The following is a 20,789-nucleotide window of genomic DNA, read 5'->3' on the forward strand; positions in this document are numbered from 1 at the left end:
ACTTCCTGGTACCTCATCTTCCAGTCCTTTTGCGTTGATGCCATGACCCATACAACCAAGCTACCGTCATATGTTCCAGGTGTAGCTACCTTGGTCCCTTCCCTTTGCACACGGAGTGGGTGACCAGGCACACTGCCTGAGGATCTGCCCATGGAGAGGATATCTTCTCGCTGCTGGTTTTTAGGACCATCCCTACACGTGGCTATAGAGCAGCCTTCACCTACAAACTAAGACAATCATTCATGAACCAAACCACATTTTTCTGCTCTCTCAGCTTTTAGGAGACCTCCAAGGAGTCCTAAGTATGAGCTGAGATTGAGTCACCAGAATGATGGATGACATGGGGGGCTGGACTACCTGCTTACACAGCATGTTGTGCCTTATGTCCATTTCTCCATACCCACTTCCATTTGATGATGAATTTCTGTTAGGCGCACCTGACCTTAAGACTTGGCATGTCCCACAAAGCTCATGAGGAGTAGCTTTGGCTGCATGGTCAGCTAATGTTCCTTATTCAGTTCTCTTTTTCTGAGGCCCAATAGCATGCTAGCAGCTCTAGCAAATGGTATGTGGTTTCCATCCTGTGATATGTCCTTGCTCCACACCCTAGGTGTCCACCTGGTGATTCTCTTATTGTGGGCTTGCTATAATAAGGGTCTCATAGCATCGTTTCCCACTTCAATCACTTCCGGTAGCATAGCATCTGCTAGGCTTCATGTCCCAAATGGCTGGTCTGCTTGCAATACAACCTGGGTCCTGTCCTTCTCTGGGTGCACTCAGAGCTGGCGGCTTCCCCGGGACTCAGCTCCGTGATCAGAAGAGCATTCCCAGACATGAGGTGTGCTCTCCCAGAACATAAGATACTACAGAAGACCCACACACCCTTACATATTTTATCCTAAAAACAGCTTTTTTTTTTCTAAAAATCTACATTAATAATACCTGGTTGTTCTAAGTGGAATGAATTTTTATAGCAATATGAAGTATTACCCATTTTTAAGTTGTATTTTATTTAGAAAATTTTAAGTCACATGGCAAAAACAATAAAAGTTATATCCTCAATTATATCCTTAATAACCATTTATAATAAGAGAGATAAAGGATTAATAATTCAGTGTCTGTTTTCTTGATTTCTAAATGTAATTGCAGTGAAATGGTTCCACGGTTTTAAATTATTCCTCAATTTTTAGGTACTTTGAAATCACCTTTATTTCTGAAACCGTATGTAAATGATGTAATTTAAATTCTAGCCCTTACTGGTTTGGCTCAATGGATAGAGCATCAGCCCACGGACTGAAGGGTCATGGGTTTGATTCCAGTCAAGAGTATGTACCTGGGTTGTAGGCTGAATCCCCAGCATGGTGTTTCTCTCTCATCGATTTTTCTAACTCTCTATCTCTCTCCCTTCCTATCTGTAAAAAAAATCATAAAAATAGATTTTTAAAAGTAAATAAATAAATTCTAATCACACTGTTTTCTAGAACTACTCACCTAGGTTATAAAATTTTAAAGTCAAGACTCAGGCAAATATTCCAAACTAATTTTATTGTACTCCTAAAGGGAAAACATCTAGAAAAGTCCTGCATACATGACTAACCTGTACAGTTTTCATATTTATGGAATGTATTTATGTTTATGAAAGACTTTGTGATCTCTTTTTATATCACCAATCCTTGGAAGAAACTGTTTTGTACTTACTCATGCTTATTGTCATACTCTCCATTTCAATGACTTTTTTTTCTGGGTATAATTTCCCGTGGTTCTTTGTGTCTACAGACCAAGCAAATTTACATGGATGCTTTGATCATTTCTAGTTATAATGGCGGGCCCAACTCTCAGTGCTGGTTATTTAATTACTTGTTTATAGACTAGGGAGTTCCTCCCAGTCTCCTTTGCTCAAATCTGCTATTTCATCCGAGACTGTGTGATAAAGACACCATTTCAAAAAATATAACTGTTTGATCTAATGCATATGTGCTTATTTGCATAAGAAAGATAATTGAGAATTGACCTCATGTGGCTGCTCAGTAATGTGTTTATTTTTTGTTTTGTTTTGTTTTACAGAAAATGATGGGATTGATTTAGCAAAGTGACATCTTTCTGTACCATCTCCATCAAATAGCATGTGGGCATTGCTGCGCTGGGGTAGCTTTGGCCAAGCCCTATGGACTTTTTAATTGGACTTTTTCATGATAACAATGACAGTGTCACCATCCTTTATCTTCACCATCAGAGACAATAACCATACCACCACGCTGCTTTATGGGGCAATAACGTGGGTTCCTCATTTATCCACTCAGGAACTGCATTCTCACCCCATAAAACAGTGTGATTGGATGGTTATCAATTAAACCCTTGCTTGTTGAGACTCTTCCAACAAATTTTCTTCTCCGAAGAGTGATTGGCAGTCCCTCCTTCTGTTTGAATTCATGCAACTTGGATGGCCAAGGTGATATTTTTCACACCGATTATCTAGTATCTGACTTTTTTTTTTTTTTTTTTTTTTTTGCCTCGAAGGTGTTGGCCAGGACTGGATCCCAGCAACTGTCCTATATTGTAAGTGGACTGAAACCTTACAGGACCTACAACTTTACTGTTTCCCTCTGCAATTCAGTTGGTTGTGTAACCAGTGCTTCGGGAGCAGGGCAGACATTGCCAGCAGGTAAGCCAGTTTTCATGGCCATGAAAAATACACTGTGTATTTATAAACGAACACCTACAAAGCCCAACACCTCCTCCCGTTTGGACTTCATATTTGTCTTTTGCTTTGTCTTGCTCCCTCACTCGTCCTGCTTGCTATTACCTTTGCCTTTTTAAACAGGAAAATAAACAAGTTAAAGAGGTTCCTAGGAGGCCTGAGTTGCAACTGTTACCATAATAAGAAATAGAATTAAATGCAGAGAAACCCAGGCTTAGTCACCATTCCAGGTCCTGGTGATGCCCTGACAATTGTTAGACGTTTGCAGCGGGGGGCTGCTGCTGCTTTTTTTATTAATCGATTTCAGAGAGGAAGACTGGGAGAGAGAGAGAGAGAGAGAGAGAGAGAGAGAGAGAGAGAGCACAATGATGAGAGAGAACCATTGACCAGCTGCCTTCTTTCTGCACACCCCACACTAGGGATCGAACCCACAACTTGGGCATGTGCCCTGACTGGGAATGGAACTGTGACCTCCTCCTTCATAGGTTGATGCTCAACCACTGAGCCACACCAGCCTTGCAGGAGGCTTCTTATGAGGGCTCAGAATATCTCGTCCCTCTGTCTTGACCTTTTTTGTGGGGTTGGTTCTACTCACTCCTATGTTAGGGGACCAAAGGCAGACATCCGGGAATTACCAGGCTGCCCTGCTGGTATATTTTGCCTTTATTGGATAGACAGTGGCGTACTTATTAATTTACTGAGTATTCATAAGAATGTGCTAAGATTATAAAATTTCAAGACTTGTCCACTATGATCGTAGTAGGAAGTGGTTTGTATATAAAGTTGCTTGCTTCACTTAGAATAAACCAGACTCAATACAAACATGATTACCTGTATTATTACCTGGATAACACAGTTACAGGGCATTTAGTCTATTTTCAAATCAGTTTTCCATCAGCCGACCAACAAGCCTTGGTTTCCTGGGGCTCCTTAAGAAAATGTCCTGCTGTGAGTGGAAAAGTCTCCGACATGAATGACAGATGGTGCACAAATATTCCGCTACAAAATATTCCCTAGACCCTTTTCCTGTCTTCAGGTCCAATTCTCGAGTCTGTTGTCTTATTTTGTTTTCATCCTGGAAAAACTCGTTGTGCTCAAATGATCTCATACAAGGAATTTGTGTTTCTTCAAATTTTCCATCCATGAGAATGACTCCCAAATTCCAAGAAATTCTGTTTTATTTTCTCTGTGACAGGACTCTGTATTTTTATATATTTAATCTATAGTCCAGTCATATTTCATCTTACATGCATTTCAGCTAGGTGCTCCATGGAATTGACCTTTGACCTCCTGGGTCATAGGTCAACGCTCAACCACTGACACATTAGCCGGGCTAATATATTCTTTATAACATTTTTCCCAAGTGTTTGTCCAACAGTCTGATAGCTTTAGTGGTAGGCAGCTCCTACCTCTCAGGCAAATCACACCTCATCTAAAAGGTGTTTTCTTATGTTGATCTGAGTGATCTCCCTGTGGCTTCTATTTAACATCCTTTTTCTACTCCCTGGGGGGCTGTCCTCAGTCTCATTTCTCTTCCTCATGACATCACTTGTAGTAATTTTCTCATAACAATACCTCTGCCCCAGCCTCCTCTCCTTCAGGCTGCATTCCCAGGCTGCTTCCACGCGCAGCTCACATGCGTGGTCTCCGGTGCTATTTGTACAGGCCCCGTCTTCCAGATACGATCCTGGTGTCTGTGTGGAGACCCAGACAAACTAAAGGAACTGAAGGGAGGCTTGCCTGTCCCTAGAGAGTAGACACCCCTGTGCCTGCAAAGAGTAAAGCCAGAAAGATGTCCTTGAAACCGAGTCCTTCCCACTCAGTGCAGCCATGATGTCTGTGCTGCCACCAACCACAATGGCTGCAGCAAGTTCTGTGGTTTTTCCTAAAACTTTTCTTGAGATTAGACATCTGGATGCAGCATAGATATTAAGGTATAGAAATCAACAATGGGGAAAGCCAAGCCTTTATAATAGTCAACAGGTTTGATGTGGGAAAGGACTAAAAGTTGACTTTCACCTGTATGTTTCTTCTAGTAATAAAATGGCAATTAGGAGGATATATATTACTCCAATGAATTCTGGTGATTTTGGGGAAAATTACTTGTAAATCTAAATGCAGTTCATATGAGCTCATTTTTGGAGATCAAAAGAAGCCAACCACATTTACAAACTTTTTTAAAAAAAAAGAGTACCAAAAATCGCAAGTACTATCCAGCTAAATCATGAAAATGTGTCTTCCTTAAATCTCAGTCAGATCAATAAAAAAGATACTTGTAAAGATTTATCTGACTGTTTCATTAAAAGGCTTGAGAATTATAATTTGCTTTCTTGTGCTTTAAATGTGTGTGTGTGTGTGTTTCAATTCGATATAGGCTTAGAATCGGTGCATTCCATCCAGAATATTCTGTCACTACTCCCCTAGTTTTCCTGCCAGGACAAAGCCTGGGATCTGACTTGAGGGAGGGGTTCTCCCTGGAGTGGCTGCTTCTGTCTCCATTGTAAAATCTTGGGCGATTTGATCCATGGCTTTGGAGTTGCTTCTGAGGGCCTGAGGGTAATGAGCTTAAGGACTGAACCCTCTTAGAGTCCTTGTTATCCCTGAAAATTACCCTTTTAATGGAGGAAATTTGTGCATTTCTCTCCTTTGCAAATGAAGTACTCTTCAAACCTTTTTTAAGAGACATTTCTTTGGGAGATCCAGTCCTAGAGGGACACTGCTCTTTCCTTTGCCGGTCAGAAATTGACCTCTGCACCCCGAGCTCAGATGAGCCCATCTCCCATTAAGCAAGTAATTAGTGGTGCATTAAGCTTTTTTCTCTGAATCCAAAGTAAAATGTATAGGCTCTTGGCTGCTGGGTTGAAAACACATATTGTTTTGCATGCAGGTACCTACGTCTTTTCACTGCCAATAGGGCCCAGAGTGATTAAACAAGCACTCTTAATATGTTAATTTATAATTTTAATTACAACAATCTTGTACATATAGTCATTAGTGAATACCAATATAAATATTTTTCTATCTTTTTATTCATAATGCATAAACCAATCATCCCGTTACTTCTGTGAGGTCGCCGCTGCTTTTTGTTTCATAATACAATCTTTGTTCTGAGTTATGAATGCATTTGGTTCGTTCCTGTCTTGAATAATCCCTCATTAAGCCAGTCACTTTCGGCTCCACGCTAAAAAGGAAAAAATTATCATGCAAATGCGGCGTGCCATATTAAAAAGCACATTACCAAACACTTCTGTTGCTGTCCTTCAATTAGTTTCCCTTCTTTGAATTTAATTCCATTTGTTGTTAAACTACCGACTTGATGTATGGACTCATGAATCTGAGGCTGCTGCCGGGAAACGGGGGGTGGGGGGGCAAGGGGGGGGGATCACAGCCTCTGCGAAGAGCTGCAGAGGGAGCCGAAATGAATTGGCTTCACCTTTGACAAGAACACTCAAACAGCACCGGAATCCTCTGATGATTCAGCGGGGCTAATTATCCAATTATTTATTCCAAGAATAAAGCAGCGCTCTCGTGAGAGGCGTGGAGAGCAGTGGAGAAATCTGGGAATGGCAGCTCGTCTTCAGGAGCTGCGAGATGCGCAGGATCCTGGCCCAGGTGCTCAGGCAGCCCTCAGCATCCGCGGCGTCCTCAGCACCAGGAAGGGTTCCGGTTTGTTTGTCTGTTTTGCCCTTTCAACACCAGAAATGCCTTCACAGGCTTCCCCAGCACGTCAGATTCCACCGCTCTTCGGCGATGTTCAAGTTGAATCTCCCTTGATTAAAAGCTTTTGGTTCAGAGCAATACTTTTTAATTGCCTAATGATATAAGTCGGTTCTTCGGCAAGAACCGCACATTTAGGAGTTCATTTGCAATATAACTGAAAAATTCATCGCATGGCAGTAAAACAATTTACTGTTAATTACAAGGAGAAGAATTTGCTCCCAGATTGCCATGAATCATGCTGCACTCCTCGAGATTTATAACAGATGTGTAAGTGGGATGAATTAGCAGGGTTTAATAACAGAGACACAAATCATGCAGACTTCAAGGAGCTTTAATTGATATACTAGAATGTGACGGGCATGAATCACTCAGCCATTCCGCAGCACTGTAACATATGGTCAGCTCAATATGCTGCCGCTTAAATCGGTCGGCGAGTCGTTGGTTGTCCCATATGGTGGAAGCAATATATTTTTCATGATTAAAAAAAAGCATTTATTTTTTAAAGAAATATGATTGCAAAGCATGTTTGTTATTGAAGTTACCTGAATGCCAGACTCTTTTTTTTTTTTAATGATTCTTTTTTGTTTTTTTAAACATGGCAACTTCCCAAAATAAATAGCCACGGCGGCTGGTAATACCGGGTCGCTGGAGGCTCTAGGAGAGCCAAATAGGTGCTGGTTGGTGCACTTGACAAAACCTATAGAAGAGCCGTTGATGAGAGCTGTGGTGTCAGGGAAATCCTTCAGACTTGGGCAAAGCCAACCAATGATAGGAATGATGTCACTCTCGGATCGTTCAGGAATGCCCGGATTTGCACATAGAATAGCATCCGTTGAATGGGAGACACTTACTGAGCAAGATACCCAACTGGCTGTGATAATATGCGCCCCGCCCCAATGTAACCAGGGACATAACCCTTTATATCAACCTCTTCATTAAACGTTCAGTCCTTCAAGGCCATCCTGGAAGAAATCCTGGCAGACTGTCACAGGCACACCATTTCCCTGTCGTTCTGGACGAATCATCTCAGTGTAGGAAAATAGGCATCCCCGTGCAAACCAGTAGCTGGTAGCCCTCGAACAGGCCTTTATTGGAACTGGGATGGTGGCTTCCGGCAAAGCGCCGCAAGCCTCCGTAAATCTGACAGGCTTGAAAAAGGAATATTGCCGCCTCAGAACTGTGGCTGCCAGAATTTAATGTCAACAATTAAAATTTATTTTGATCCTTACCTACTGTTTATTACTGTTTGTATACACAACAGACCTCACTAATACAGAGATGCACTATTAGATGGAATTACCATCTGTTCAGAGGGAAACGCTGGCATCTGTCTTAGATGCTAAAACTAAAATGATATTATTTCTCACAAAACAAAATTAACTGCTTTGACTCACCAGCTTTAATTTTGAATGTGCGGATGCACCACCGAAGGAAAAGGCTCATGGGTAAAATACGCGATGACCTCTGTCGACAGGTCTGTATTGAGATATGCGACTTTAGCAGGGGTTGCACTTGGCCTTTGTGGGGCACAGAAATGGCATTTGGAATTCACACTTTTTAAAACAATGTTTTAGCTTTATAATATGCTAATTATAGTAAGGCATTAAAGCATCACAATTATAATATGTAAAAATTGAATCATCCTATATACATACATATACTAGTTTGTATGTATGTGTGTATACACACACACACACACACACACACACATATATATATATATATACACACATATATATATATAGCCTATATAATAAAAGCCTAATGTGCTAAGTGTCTGGTTGTCTGGTCGTCCAGTCAACCAATCAAAGCGTAATATGCTAATGATATGCTAAGGCCGCTCAACTACTTGCTATGACGTGCACTGACCACCAGGGGGCAGATGCTCCAACCGGTGGGTTAGCTTGCTGCTGGGGTCCAGCCGATTGGGACTGAGCGAGATGGTCTGGACACACCCTGGAGCCCTCCCGCGGTCCCTCCCCAGCTGGCCAACCTCCTGCATCCCTCCCCAGCCCCAATTGTGCATTGACGGGGTTCCTTGGCCTGGCCTGTGCCCTCTCGCAACCTGGGACCCCTCAGGGGATGTCTGAGAGCCCGTTTTGGCTTGATCCTGCTCAGTGCAGGAGCTGCCCCCTGGTGGTCAGTGCGCTCCCACAGGGGGAGCGCCACTCAGCCAGAAGCGGGCTCACAGCTGGTGAGCACAGGGGCGGTGGGGGGAGCTTCTCCCACCTCTGTGGCAGTGCTAAAGCCATCAGTCGGACATCCCCTGAGGACTCCCAGACTGCGAGAGGGCACAGGCCGGGCTGAGGGATCTCACCCCTGCCCCCCGAGTGCACAAATTTTTGTGCACTGGGCCTCTAGTGTGTGTGTGTATGTATATATGTGTGTGTGTGTGTGTGTGTGTGTGTATATGTGTGTGTGTGTGTGTGTGTGTGTGTATATATATATATATATATATATATATATACACACACACACACATATACATACACACACACACATTACCCAAATATTTTGATAGATGTGTTCTAAATATGTGCAAGGAAAAAAATGAAATGGACCAAAATGCATCTGAGCAAAGTTGCCATAGGTTCTGCAGTGACACCTTTAGGAAAATAGAAACCCTATCTTCTCAGTGAGACGAGTTTTAATTTCATCCACACTGACATATATGAAAGACCTCCATTCAGCACCCTGTTCTTTTTTTAAGTACCCTATTTAAAAAGGTCCCCCGAAATTAGAGGATTGGGAGCACCAAAGACAATGGCAGCTTCCATCCTGATGTCAAATCTCTGACGCTACTTTCTGAGGAGCCAGACTTCAGCTCTCTGTATCGCCAAGTAATGAATGGCGGCGCGCCCGCGGTTAATGCATGTACACAGTGCATTAACTGTAACTGTAGTACATTTATTTGTGCTGGAGGAGACTTGAAAATGATTAAAAAATCAATACTTTGCTGTCAGAGAGGCAAGTGGTACGATGCATTTAAGTAGATAATTGCAGAAGCCCCATAAAAGCTTCAAGTTTGGGTAGCAAGAATGCCATAATTACAGTCCAAGCAACGGCCTTTTATTAACGTTGGATGCCAGGGAACGAGGCTCCCTGTCATCATTGCTGGTCCAATCGCAGTTCAGGAATCACGCCGCCGCCTCCCTCCTTCCTCCCATGGAGGGTCCTCATTCTGTGCTGGTTCCTGCTGGTGGCCAGGATGACTGTGGACGAAGGCCGTGTTTATTTGCCAAGGAGGGGAAGTCCCACACAGTCTAAAGCAGTGCTTTCTGGCTTTTCTTTATGTCATAGAACACAGAAAAGTCAAAATTTTAGGCTGGACTGGGGCCAAGGAATATGGGGGCTCAGAGCTGAAGCGGATCCATATGTCCAGAACCCCTCCTTGGCTTACTGAGTGAGAAGCAGGGCTTGGAAATGTACAGTCATGGACCTTTGAAACTGGAAGAGATCCTAGACATAATCAGACGCAACGTAATCCTCAGCAAATGGGGTGTGGAAGAACAGACACGAAATAACGGATTCACCAATATTCCATACGGAGGGACTTAGCCAGGCAACAACCTTAAGTTTCTCCTTTTCCAGTTAAGTTTCACTACACATACTCTCTTTTGGAGACTCCTGAACAAAGAAGGCAGCAGTACAATAGATCTTGTTCCTTTTTCCCGTCAGAGAAAAGTCAACAAGGCAACACTGAGTGATCTCTGAGAGTCTGGGGGTAGGGGATCTTCTCTTTCTCTGGTCACTGATTGGATAGCAGTTGAAGTAGGCCAGTTGCCAACTGCATCTCAGAGAAAAAATCAAAATCCTTTTCTATTGACATGGTGCCTGAGGATGTCTTATGCTAGCCTGCTCCCCACACTCCTGGAATGTGGGAGGGTTGTTCATTCCCGGAGCCCTCTCTTCAAATGCAAAGTTGATGATGTTTTAAGATATTGACACGGTCCTGCAGTCTTCATAGACAACAAACTCTTCCTTAAAGATAAATAAGGAGATTTGATTTTAAAGACCTGCCATCGGCAAGAGCTTCTGCTCATTTAGCCTTCAGTTCTTATCCAGTGATGTTCAGACTCCACACTACATAAATTTTGCAAGTGTAAATCTATGCATAATGATATGCTATTAATCAGATTATAAAGCAATAAATGCTGCATAGAGAAGAATGTATATTATCGAGCATTTTATAAAAGACCAGCTATAAACAGAAGAGACAGCCTAGAAATCAGATAAAAGAGCTATTGCAAAAAATGTAAGAACATTGTAATTTTATTCCACATGAAAACAGACTGTATGTTGTTATTCTTTGAAATGATGGATATTGAAGTTCCATTTTATAGTTCACATTTATAAGATTTTTCTAAGTAAATACTGGTAGATTTTGAATGTGGATGAGATATATTCTTTGATCTTTTATCACATGCAATTTAAAAGATGTGTTGTTGGTTACTAATAACAGTGCTTTGCAATGATATAGAATTTTGTTTTGCAAAACCGAAAGCAATTATGTATGTATGTATGTATGTATATAGATTTTGTTTTTACTAATTTTTTTTTAGATAGAGGAAGGGGGAGAGAGAGAGAGAAAAAAAAAACAAAACAAACATTGATGTGAGAGGGCAACATTGATTGGCTGTCTCCTGCATGCTCCCCACCATGTAACCCCCAGGTGCCCAACCAACTGAGCCACACCAGCCAGCGCCACATTTTATGTTTTTGATACCATGTTTTAGATTGACTTGTGTTGTCCATCTCCTAATTACTTATTGCAGTTTGAGCTGATTTTGGACATCTTTTTCTTTTAACCTTCATAGTAGCTTTTGAAATGTCTGATATGCTGCATCTATTGAATACTTGGAAAGAAACCCCTTTAACATTTCTTGTCAAACTGGTTTAGTGTTGATGAAGTCCTCTGTTTGTTATTTGTCCAGGAGACTTTCTCTCCTTCACTTCTGAATGATAACCTTGCTGGGTAAATTATTTTAGGTTGTAGGGTCCTGTTTTCAGCACTTTCTAGATGTCCTGCCCTCCAGGCCTGTAAAGTTGCTGAAGAATAAGATGACAGTCTTATAGGGTTTTCTTTGTATGTGATATTTTTTTTCTCTTGCTTCCTTCGAAATGGTCTGTCTTCAACTTTTGCCGTTTTCATTACAATATGTCTTGTGTGTGTTTCTTTGGGTTCATCTAGTTTGGAACTAGATCTGTTTCCTTTCCCAGGTGAGGAAACTTATCAGCCATTATTTCTTTAAATAAAGTTTCCATTCCTTTCTCTTTCTCTTCTCCTTTTGGGAATCCCTATAATGCCAGTGTTTGAGCATTTAATGTTATCCTAGAGGTCCGGCAAAGTATCTTTGTGGTTTGTTTGTTGTTGTTTTTTATTATTTTTTTCTTTCTGCTGTTCTGATTGGCCAGTTTCCACCATTCTCTCTCTGACATCTCTGATCTTGTTTTCTGCGTTAGCTAATCTGCTGTTAATTGCTTCTAGTGTGTGTGTGTGTGTGTGTGTGTGTGTGTGTGTGTGTGTGTTATTTCAATTACTGTATTCTTCAGGTCTGCTTCGTTCTTTTTTACACTTTTCTTTGTTGACCTTCTCCCTAAGTTCCTCTCAGGTTGGTTGAGCACCATTATGACTATTTCTTCGAATTCTTTATTAGGCAAGTGACTTACATCCATTTCCTTAGGGTTGTCTTTTTTCTGGGGCTTTTTCTTGTTCCTTTATTTGCGAGATATTTTTCCTGTGTTTTCATTTTGTTTGACTTTCTATGCTTGCTTATATAAACTAGACAAGATAGCTGTCTCCTCCAGTCTTGGAAAAGTAGCCTATACAGAAGGTGGCCTCTGTAGCCTGTGTGTGCCAGGTGGTATTGGCAGGCAGATAGTAGTGAGCTGATCAGGGCTAAGGCCTACCAACTGGAGCAGCGCTGGGTGGAGGGGCCAGGTGCTTGTAGGTGCAGGAGTTGATCCTGATTGCTGCCTCTGATTGGTGGATGGGCTTCAGGAGACCTAGTAGGCAGCCAGGAGCATCTGGATAGAGGCCCCGCCCACCTTTTGGAGGTGGACCTTAAGGAGGCTCTCTGACCTCTGACCTCGGTAATTCCACAGCTCTTGGAGAGTTCTCTGGGCTCCCCAGCCTTTCTATGCAGTCTCTCTCTTGCTTGTTTCAGACCACCAAAGGTGGTCTCTGACAGAAGGGACCTCTGTGTGCAGGTTCCAGGTGCCGGGTAGTTTTGGGAAACTGCTTGGAGCTGGGTAGGTGCCCACAATGCCTGGGGCACCAGCCTGCAGGGAGGGGAAGCTGGAGGCCGGGAGGCCAGGTATGGGTGCCCAGCCCTGTGATTCCTGCTCGCTGCTGCTGCCTTTGTTCAGAGGCAGAAGGCTCCAGGCAACGTAGTCATAAGGAACAGGCTGCATGGCCTTGCAGGTAGGTCAGCCCCCCCAGGGGACCCCCAGTGGGTCACCAAAGTGGGGGAGACCTAGATAGCCATGCCCCTCTGCTCGTCTGCCCCGAGAGTTCCCGTGGTCACCGGGTTCTCCTGGTGTCCCAGTGTCCGCATTTTCTCTTTCTCTTGTTTGTGTCAGAAGCTGTCCATTCAACGCTCAGTGTCTCCCAGGGGTCATTGCTACTTTCACACATCTGTCTCTCATTCTGCTCATCTTCTCTTAGCCACTCACACTGTGGAGTCACATTGTAGATAAAGTCTATCTTGTGGTTTTGGTTCCTAGAACCACACACATCCTGGGAGCCTAACGAATTTGATTTTGAGTGTGATGCCCACAGTTGCACGGGTCCATATGTGTGAGGACCTGTGTCTGGAGACAGGAGCCAAGTTCTCGAAGGTAACACGTGTTTTCTGACGTTTAGCGCCAGCCCAGCTGAGGCCGCCTTTGGTCGAAGGGGTCAGCGGCACAGCCATCCGCGCTCGCTGGCTCCCGCCCGCAGAACTGAATGGCCCGGCTCCCGTCTATCAGCTGGAAAGGAGGGAGACATCCCTCCCAGCCCCGGGGGCCAGGGCGGAGAAAGGAGTTCGCTTCCCCGGACACGGATATTACACATTTCCCAGCTCCACTCACCCCGTCAACACAGACTTCACCGGTGAGTATGTCTGACGGCCCTTTATTTAAGAGGCACGAAGACCCAAAAGCTTTTCTGTTATTTTGATGGGCCTTTACAATGAATGTTTGCTATGCCTCTTTATAGAAATGCCAGTTCAGCCCTTTGATAACTTCAGCTTGATTGTGTCCGCCTGTCTCTCTCTCTGGGATTCTGGAAAAAAGTGGGGGAAGTGGAAGAAAGGAAAGAAAAAAGTAGATATGGAAAAGCTGTCTTCGTGGGTCAAAGAAAGTGATGAACATGGCTTTTGGACAAAGTTTCTAGAACTTTTTTTTTTTTCAGAACGTTAGTCACTGTCTCTGTGAGGAGCTCTGTGGGCAAATGAGTGGGAAATGCCCTCGCTCTGGGAGGTCCTGGGCACATCGGGTGATTAAAGCCTCTAAAAGAAACACAGGAAAGCTCTCTAACTTGGTTCGGATACGTATTCCTAACACTTACATGATGGAACTTTTTAAAAAAGTGTAACCACTGGTAACACACCAGGTTCTGTGGAGAGCATCCAGGGAACGGTGCTTCAGGGAAAACAAACCTTCCATGGGCCGGCGACAGAGGAAGGCGTCGGCTGCAGGCACAGAATGTAAAGGCACCGAACCACCTCAGTGATCGATATAAACGCACTTTAATATGATGTTGTTGTTTTGAAATGAAAATCAATGCAAAGAAATCTCCAACACAATACCAAACATTTAACTAGAGACAGCATCCGACCCTGCTCATGTGCCTCACCGAGCTCCTGGTCTTCCTAGAATATTCTGGAAGTTGTTACCTCTAGGATTTATAGTACTTAAGAGCACCATTTCCCTATAGGTAGTAGAGAACTAACTCTTTAGGCTTCCTACTTCACTTTCCCAATTCACGAAGTATAAGAGATATATATATGTATATTATTCTGTAAACGCATTAGGCTTTTGTCGTTTTGGAACAAATAGCTGGGTGGGGTGGGGTGGAGGAGGGATTGAGAGAAAAAAAGGGGGGAGAAAACTCATGGACACAGACAACAGTGCAGCAATTGGGGAGGGGAGGGGGAAGATGTGGGGGAGGGTACAGGGGAGATAAATGGTGATGAGGCAGTGAGCACACAGTGCGGTGTACAGATGGCATGTTGTTGAGTTGTGCACCTGAAACCTGTATAATTGTGTTAACCGATGTCACCCCAATAAACGCAGTTAAACACACACACACACACAATAAATGTTTCATAGGTTGGGGACAGTGAAACGGAATTGGCGTTAGAAACAGTAGCTGGAACATGACTGTTTTCTTTTCACCTAACATCCCAACATAGTAAACAGTGTGCTCTGAGTGGGGCCGGCTGTGGAGGCGAGAGAGTAATGAATCATGATTGCCCTCCAGCTGGGCTGTGTTGGGATTAATGAGCACTTACCTGGCCTGGTGCATGGGCACCATCACCGAGAGCTAGGAAGTCAACCACCCACCCCCCTAAAATGCGGACCTTCTGCTTCGTATTTATAACAGTCCCAGGAAGGAGGGAAAGAACAAAAAGTAGGTATCTGGAAAAGCACCTACTGATAAAAACTGCGACTTTCGCTCGAATGGAAATGGAAACTCCCTCCCTGGCCCCACATTCGGAGCAGCATCCGCTCCCCTCACCTGGGTGTGCGCCGCGAGCCCGTTGGCGTGCATGGCCGGCCCGCCGGCGGACAGGTTTTTGATGGGATCACCTACTGTTGCAGCAGGAAAGATGGAGTGGCCCGTCCGCCGTTAATACATTTAGTCGTCTGCACTGTCTCCGGAGCCGGCCTTCTCCTCTGAGGTGCACGGGCTCGGGCAGATGTGGTGTCTGGGAAGTTTTCCAAATGCTGCTTTAAAAAAGTTAGGCCTGGCGACACAGGGTCCTTCTGTTTGTAACAACGCCTCCAGCTGCACAGAAATGTGTTGGGAGCACACGCCATTTGAAGGACAAGGCAGGGAGATCACAGTTTTGGCTTGAACTGCTCCCTGGAGCTTTGGTGATTCCTGGAGGAGAACCTCTTCCGCATTCGGGCACGTCTGAGGGCACCACTAGGCCCTTATGGCAGCAGCTTCGCCTTACTTTTAAAGCTCTCTTTAACTTTACATCAAGTTATTGGGCGTGTTGTTTTATATCCTTAAAAAACGTTTTGTTTGTTTTTCAGTTACAGCTGACATTCAGGATTATATTACTAGTGATTTCAGGTGTGCAGAATAGTGATTATATAACTTACAAAGGAATCCCACTGATAAATCTAGTACCCACCTGACCACACATCTATTACATGTTACAGTATTACTGTAATGACAATATTATTGACTATATTTGCATCCCCATGACTGTTTTGTAACTGCTCATTTGTGCTTCTTAAGCCCTTCACCTTCTTCACCCAGCCCCCAGCCCCTTGCCATCTGGCAAACCTCAATTTGTATCTCTATGAGTTTGTTCCTGTCTTATTTGTTCATTTATTTTGTGTTTTGGGATGCCACATATAAGTCAAATCCTGTGGTATTTGTCTTTCTCTGTCTGACTTATTTCCCTTAGCATAATACCCTCTGGGTTCATCCATGCTGTCACAAATGGTAAGATTCTTTAAAATTAGGATAATAATACTACTTACTGCATTGCTATCTAGTAGGAAGGGAAGGATTAAAGGAGATAGCCCACCTAATAAACTTTGCACAGTGTCTGCTGCACAAATTACTTAGCATTCATTAAACATTATCTGTTAACTATTACTCCTTTAATGAATATTAAGTAAGTGCCAATGGTGGGACAGGAGCTTTTCTAAGAGTCTTCTGCAGTTTATACAATCAACATTCTATTAATTCATTAGCTGTTACTTATACCAAATATGTTTGCCTAAATGTTATATATGGGGTGTGAATAATATGCAATATACATATTAAAATATGCTATTTAATGTTGTTACTGAAATTGTTAAATTGATCTACCTGGCATTGAGACAGTGGACACACTACACTTCTCTGGGTGTCATCATGCCCATCTAGTAAATCGAGGGTTGTACTAACTGACCAACACCTTTAACTTCTAAATTTTAAATCTGTGACCATAGAATATTAAGTCACCTCAAATATTCAAAATAGAGATTATTACCAAGGCATCTGTGAGTGTAAAAACACTCAGATTTTTAAATTGATTGTTCAGTTACACAATTCTTTTTTAAAACATTACTAGAGGCCCGGTGCATGAAATTCGTGCACGGAGGGGGGTGTCCCTCAGCCCGGCCTGCGCCCTCTCCAATCTGGGACCCCTTAAGGGATGTCCGACTGCCTGTTTAGGCCCGATCAGGCCTAAACAGGCAGTCGGATATCCCTCTCACAATCCAGGACTGCTGGCTCCCAACTGCTCACCTGCCTGCCTTCCTGATTGCCCCTAACGGCTTCTGCCTGCCAGCCTGATCACCCCCTAACCACTCCTCTGCCAGTCTGATTGATGAATCACTGCTCCCCTGCCAGCCTGTTTGCCCCTAACTGCCCTCCCTTGCAGGCCTGGTCACCCCTAACTGCCCTCCCCTGCAGGCCTGGTCCCCCCCAACTGCTCTCCCTGGCAGGCCTGGGTCCCCCCAACTGCCCTTCCCTGCAGGCCCAGTCACTCCCAACTTCCCTCCTCTGCCGGCCTAGTCACCCCCAACTGCCCTCCCTTGCAGGCCTGGTCCCTCCCAACTGTCCTCCCCTGCTGGCCATCTTGTGGTGGCCATCTTGTGTCCACATGGGGGCAGGATCTTTGACCACATGGGGGCAGCCATCTTGTGTGTTGTAGCATTGGTCAATTTGCATGTTACTCTTTTATTAGATAGGACTAGAAGCCCGATGCACAAAATGCATGCAAGGGCCTTGGCCCAGGCCCCTGCTCACTGCCACCATGGCCAGGGGCCTCTGCCACCTCTGCAGTGGCTGGCTGGGGGCCTCTGCTGCCTCTGCCGTGAACCCCGCCCACTGTGGCTTTGTCAGGAAGGAAGGATGTCCAGTCTAATTAGCATATTACCCTTTTTTTATTATAGATGTTCTCAATTGAAGATTAACATAAGTTACTCTATCTCTACTAATCTGAATAACTTGGTGATACTGGGAGAATTACTCAGTATCAAATGGAAATTCCATTCATGGGTCGTGTCAGAGAGTGCAAAGCAGCAGCAAATCCCACAATAATGTTGTGATCCTCTAACTGGAAAACCTGAAATCACGGGGTGAGGTATTCGGGTTATGTGGAGCTAATAGCACTTTCTTCATCCAGAACAGAAGTAGCACACAGCCATCCCTCCTAGATGCAAAGGGAAGGGCAGGCAGATCACTGTGTCTCCAGAGAGAGAAAAGGAAGTTTGTTTTGTTCAGGAATTCAGAGTCAGTGCACTCGATTTACATAAAAACGTTAGTCCTTTCCATGCATGCTAGTAAGCCAAAGGAAATGCGGTAAAACAGAAAACGAAAGGAACCTCTCAGATTGGCATTCCAAAGGTGACCCTCTCTGTCCTCCTCACTTCTTCTTTTTCCTATTAGTGGAAACAGGTCCGTGATCATTTGGGGGAAGGTTTGATGATTGCAGCATCTAGATGCCAATCACACCAGCCTTTTCAGCTGGCCCTTTCCTGGTGACCCTGCCCAGGAGCCAGCGACTGCCTTTGGGGAGATCTTTGTAGCAAACCGCTGGGGACACAGCGTACCTGTGCACTGGATGCAATTCCCTTTTATTTGTCCTTACAGGAAACGCGATGACTGATGCTGAATCTCTTGCAGATGAGAACTCTGCACACTTTCTTCCTAATCATTGCTGCTCAAGGACACGCCTGATTGTCACGCATGTTGTTCCCTTAGTATTTCATTTGTCTTCCCCAAAAGGGCCAGAGGAAAATGCGGTAGGATCCAGAGGTGCAATTAATTACCGATCGAGGAAGAGAGACATGCAGCCAAAATCAATATGCTGTAAAAGCATATATTTTACGTGTCCTTACTATTTCTGCATTATTGTTATTATTTTAATGGTTTTTAGTAAATCAAGACATGTGAGCACTTCATTAAAGGCAAGCTGATTACATGCAGGTGCAGTAAAGGTGCAAGCAGAGCGAACTTTCTCAGATGGGCTAATTAATAAAAGCATATTAATTCTGACCTTCAACACCCTGGTGTTCCAATATTTGTTTTCCTATGACTGAGAGCGAGCACTTTTGCCAGAAAATGCTTTTTTTTAAAAAAAACAACAAAAGAAAACACCTAAATAAATAAAATGCCAAGTTTTTTTCCCTGGCAGATTTGAACCCCAGATTTTATTTAACCTTGGATAGTAGATTTAGGCTATAGTTATTGAAAAACAATGATATGAACCTACTCTGTGGCCTCGCAGCGAGTTCCTGTAGCCACTCTCTCATCCAGCTGTGTCGTGGGTTTCTGTACCAATACTTCCTCTCTTTTCCACATTGTTTTTCAGACTAATAATCTTTCTTGTCCTCTTCACTTATCCTTTCCATAGTTCTCCATCGAGATGCCTGGTCTCAGCTCTGCCCTTTTGGAAAGGATTGGTAACTTGGGGTGATAGCTCACTGTGTTTAGTGTCTGTTGACCTAAGAGGTCTCAGAACGTATGTCTCCAGGAGTATTCTGCTAAGGGGAATAAGCCCGCCAGAGAAAGACAAGTATCACATGATCTTCTATGTGGAATCCAATGAACAAAATAAACTGATGAACAAAATAGATCCAGAGACACAGAAGCATGGAACAGACTGTGGGACCTCAGAGGGAAGGCGGGAGAGGGTGGGAGACATTAACTGGGGAATTTATACACATCACCCATGGACACAGACAGTAGTGTGGTGAAGGGAAGGCTTAGGAGGGGTGGGTGTGGGGTGGAGGGGGTCAATAGGGGAAAAAGGGGGAACATCTGTAATACTTTAACAACAAAGATTAAATTTAAAAAACACAGTTACCCACAACCACAAATGAAAGTATGTTTCAGGGCCTGGAATACTAGAAGCAAGGGCGGTTCTCATGGTCCTCGTTGCGGGGGAAGTTACTTCCGTGTCCCTTGTCACCAGGGCTGTGTCAGGACTGTTTTCTGTCCCCCCAGAGCTCCCTGGGAACCGAGCGTCGCGCATCTCTTTCATACGCCATCTCCTTACACTTACTAAATTTCAGAGTTAGTGGACATTTCCGCACTTTTACCTGTCCATATCGTCAGGGCCTATTGCAGTGGCCTTAGGATGACAGTCCTAATAAACATATACAGTGCAATAAAAAGTGCTTTTAATCTTGAAAGTGCTGTATGAACAACCGTGATCAATGCTGTGGGTGGATTAACTGCATCACACTGATGGAATTCTACTTCAAGGGCAATGGAGGTATTGACGTTGGCATGAAGGAAGGCAGTAATGCGTGGAGGCTCTAGGGTGGGTCTCCCCACATTTCAAATCTGGCTCCCCAACATGATTGTGCAACTTTGCATGAGTTACCCACCTCTCTGTAGATCAGTGTGATCATCCTCAGAATGGATTGTTGTAAGGACTCAATGCAGGGGTCACCAGAAAGGAGTGGCATACCATATCTTTTTTAAAATACGTTTTTATTGATTTTAGAGAGAGAGGAAGAGAGAGAGAAACATCGATCAGCTGCCTCCTGCATGCCCCCTACAGGGGATTGAGCCCGCAACCTGGGCATGTGTCCTGACCAGGCATTGTACCGTGACCTCTTGGTGCATGGCCAGGGCAGTACAAGCCATCTTTGTGGTCATTGTTATGTAGGCATTTATGGACGACAGTTTTTAAATCAGGAGTTTGTATTATGTGCCTTTTCATCCGTGCATATATTTTGTGTGGCTAAACCACATAAATCCTGATGGTACTCCCTTTCTAACCTCTAACCTCTTTCTTTTGCTCCATCTATGACGTTCTGGCCTTTGTTTTGTTACTTGCCTACCTCCTTTCTCTAGAGTTCTGACGTTCTACATCTCATTTCTGCATTTCTAGTGGCCAGCTTTACCTTTGAACATGCACTTGTAAATCTAACTCTGTTTCCGCTCTTCTTCGCACAATCGACTCAGTGTGTCCATTTTCTCACCTGTCCGTCACTCCTCACTCTGTTGTCACCTGCATTTCTTCTCCCACTTCTTTACTGTGCATACTTTCTTCGGGATTACCAATTAATGCGCTAAATAAGGGACTTTTCTTAATCCCACCCTACAGGTCCCTTAACAATATGGAAACTTGTGTCCTTTGAAAACTATAAAGAAAGCACTATTTATCACCAGGGTTCTCCTCCTGGTTTCCACAAACGGTTT

At 43.9% G+C, this 20,789-nt stretch overlaps 1 protein-coding gene across 1 annotated transcript in view; it reads left to right on the plus strand.

Moving 5' to 3' along the window:
• The window catches only part of USH2A (usherin), a gene marked incomplete at its 5' end in the record, with an annotated part of 419,390 nt that overhangs the window by 100,256 nt on the left and 298,345 nt on the right, over positions 1–20,789 (plus strand). The window contains 2 exons of the mRNA XM_080650916.1: positions 2,518–2,662; positions 13,284–13,514. Of these exons, the coding sequence (XP_080507042.1) occupies positions 2,518–2,662; positions 13,284–13,514 (376 nt within the window). The remainder of the gene's footprint in view (positions 1–2,517; positions 2,663–13,283; positions 13,515–20,789) is intronic.

Source organism: Plecotus auritus (genome assembly GCF_963455305.1).
Source record: "Plecotus auritus genome assembly, chromosome: 14".
Taxonomy (NCBI): Eukaryota; Metazoa; Chordata; class Mammalia; order Chiroptera; family Vespertilionidae; genus Plecotus; species Plecotus auritus.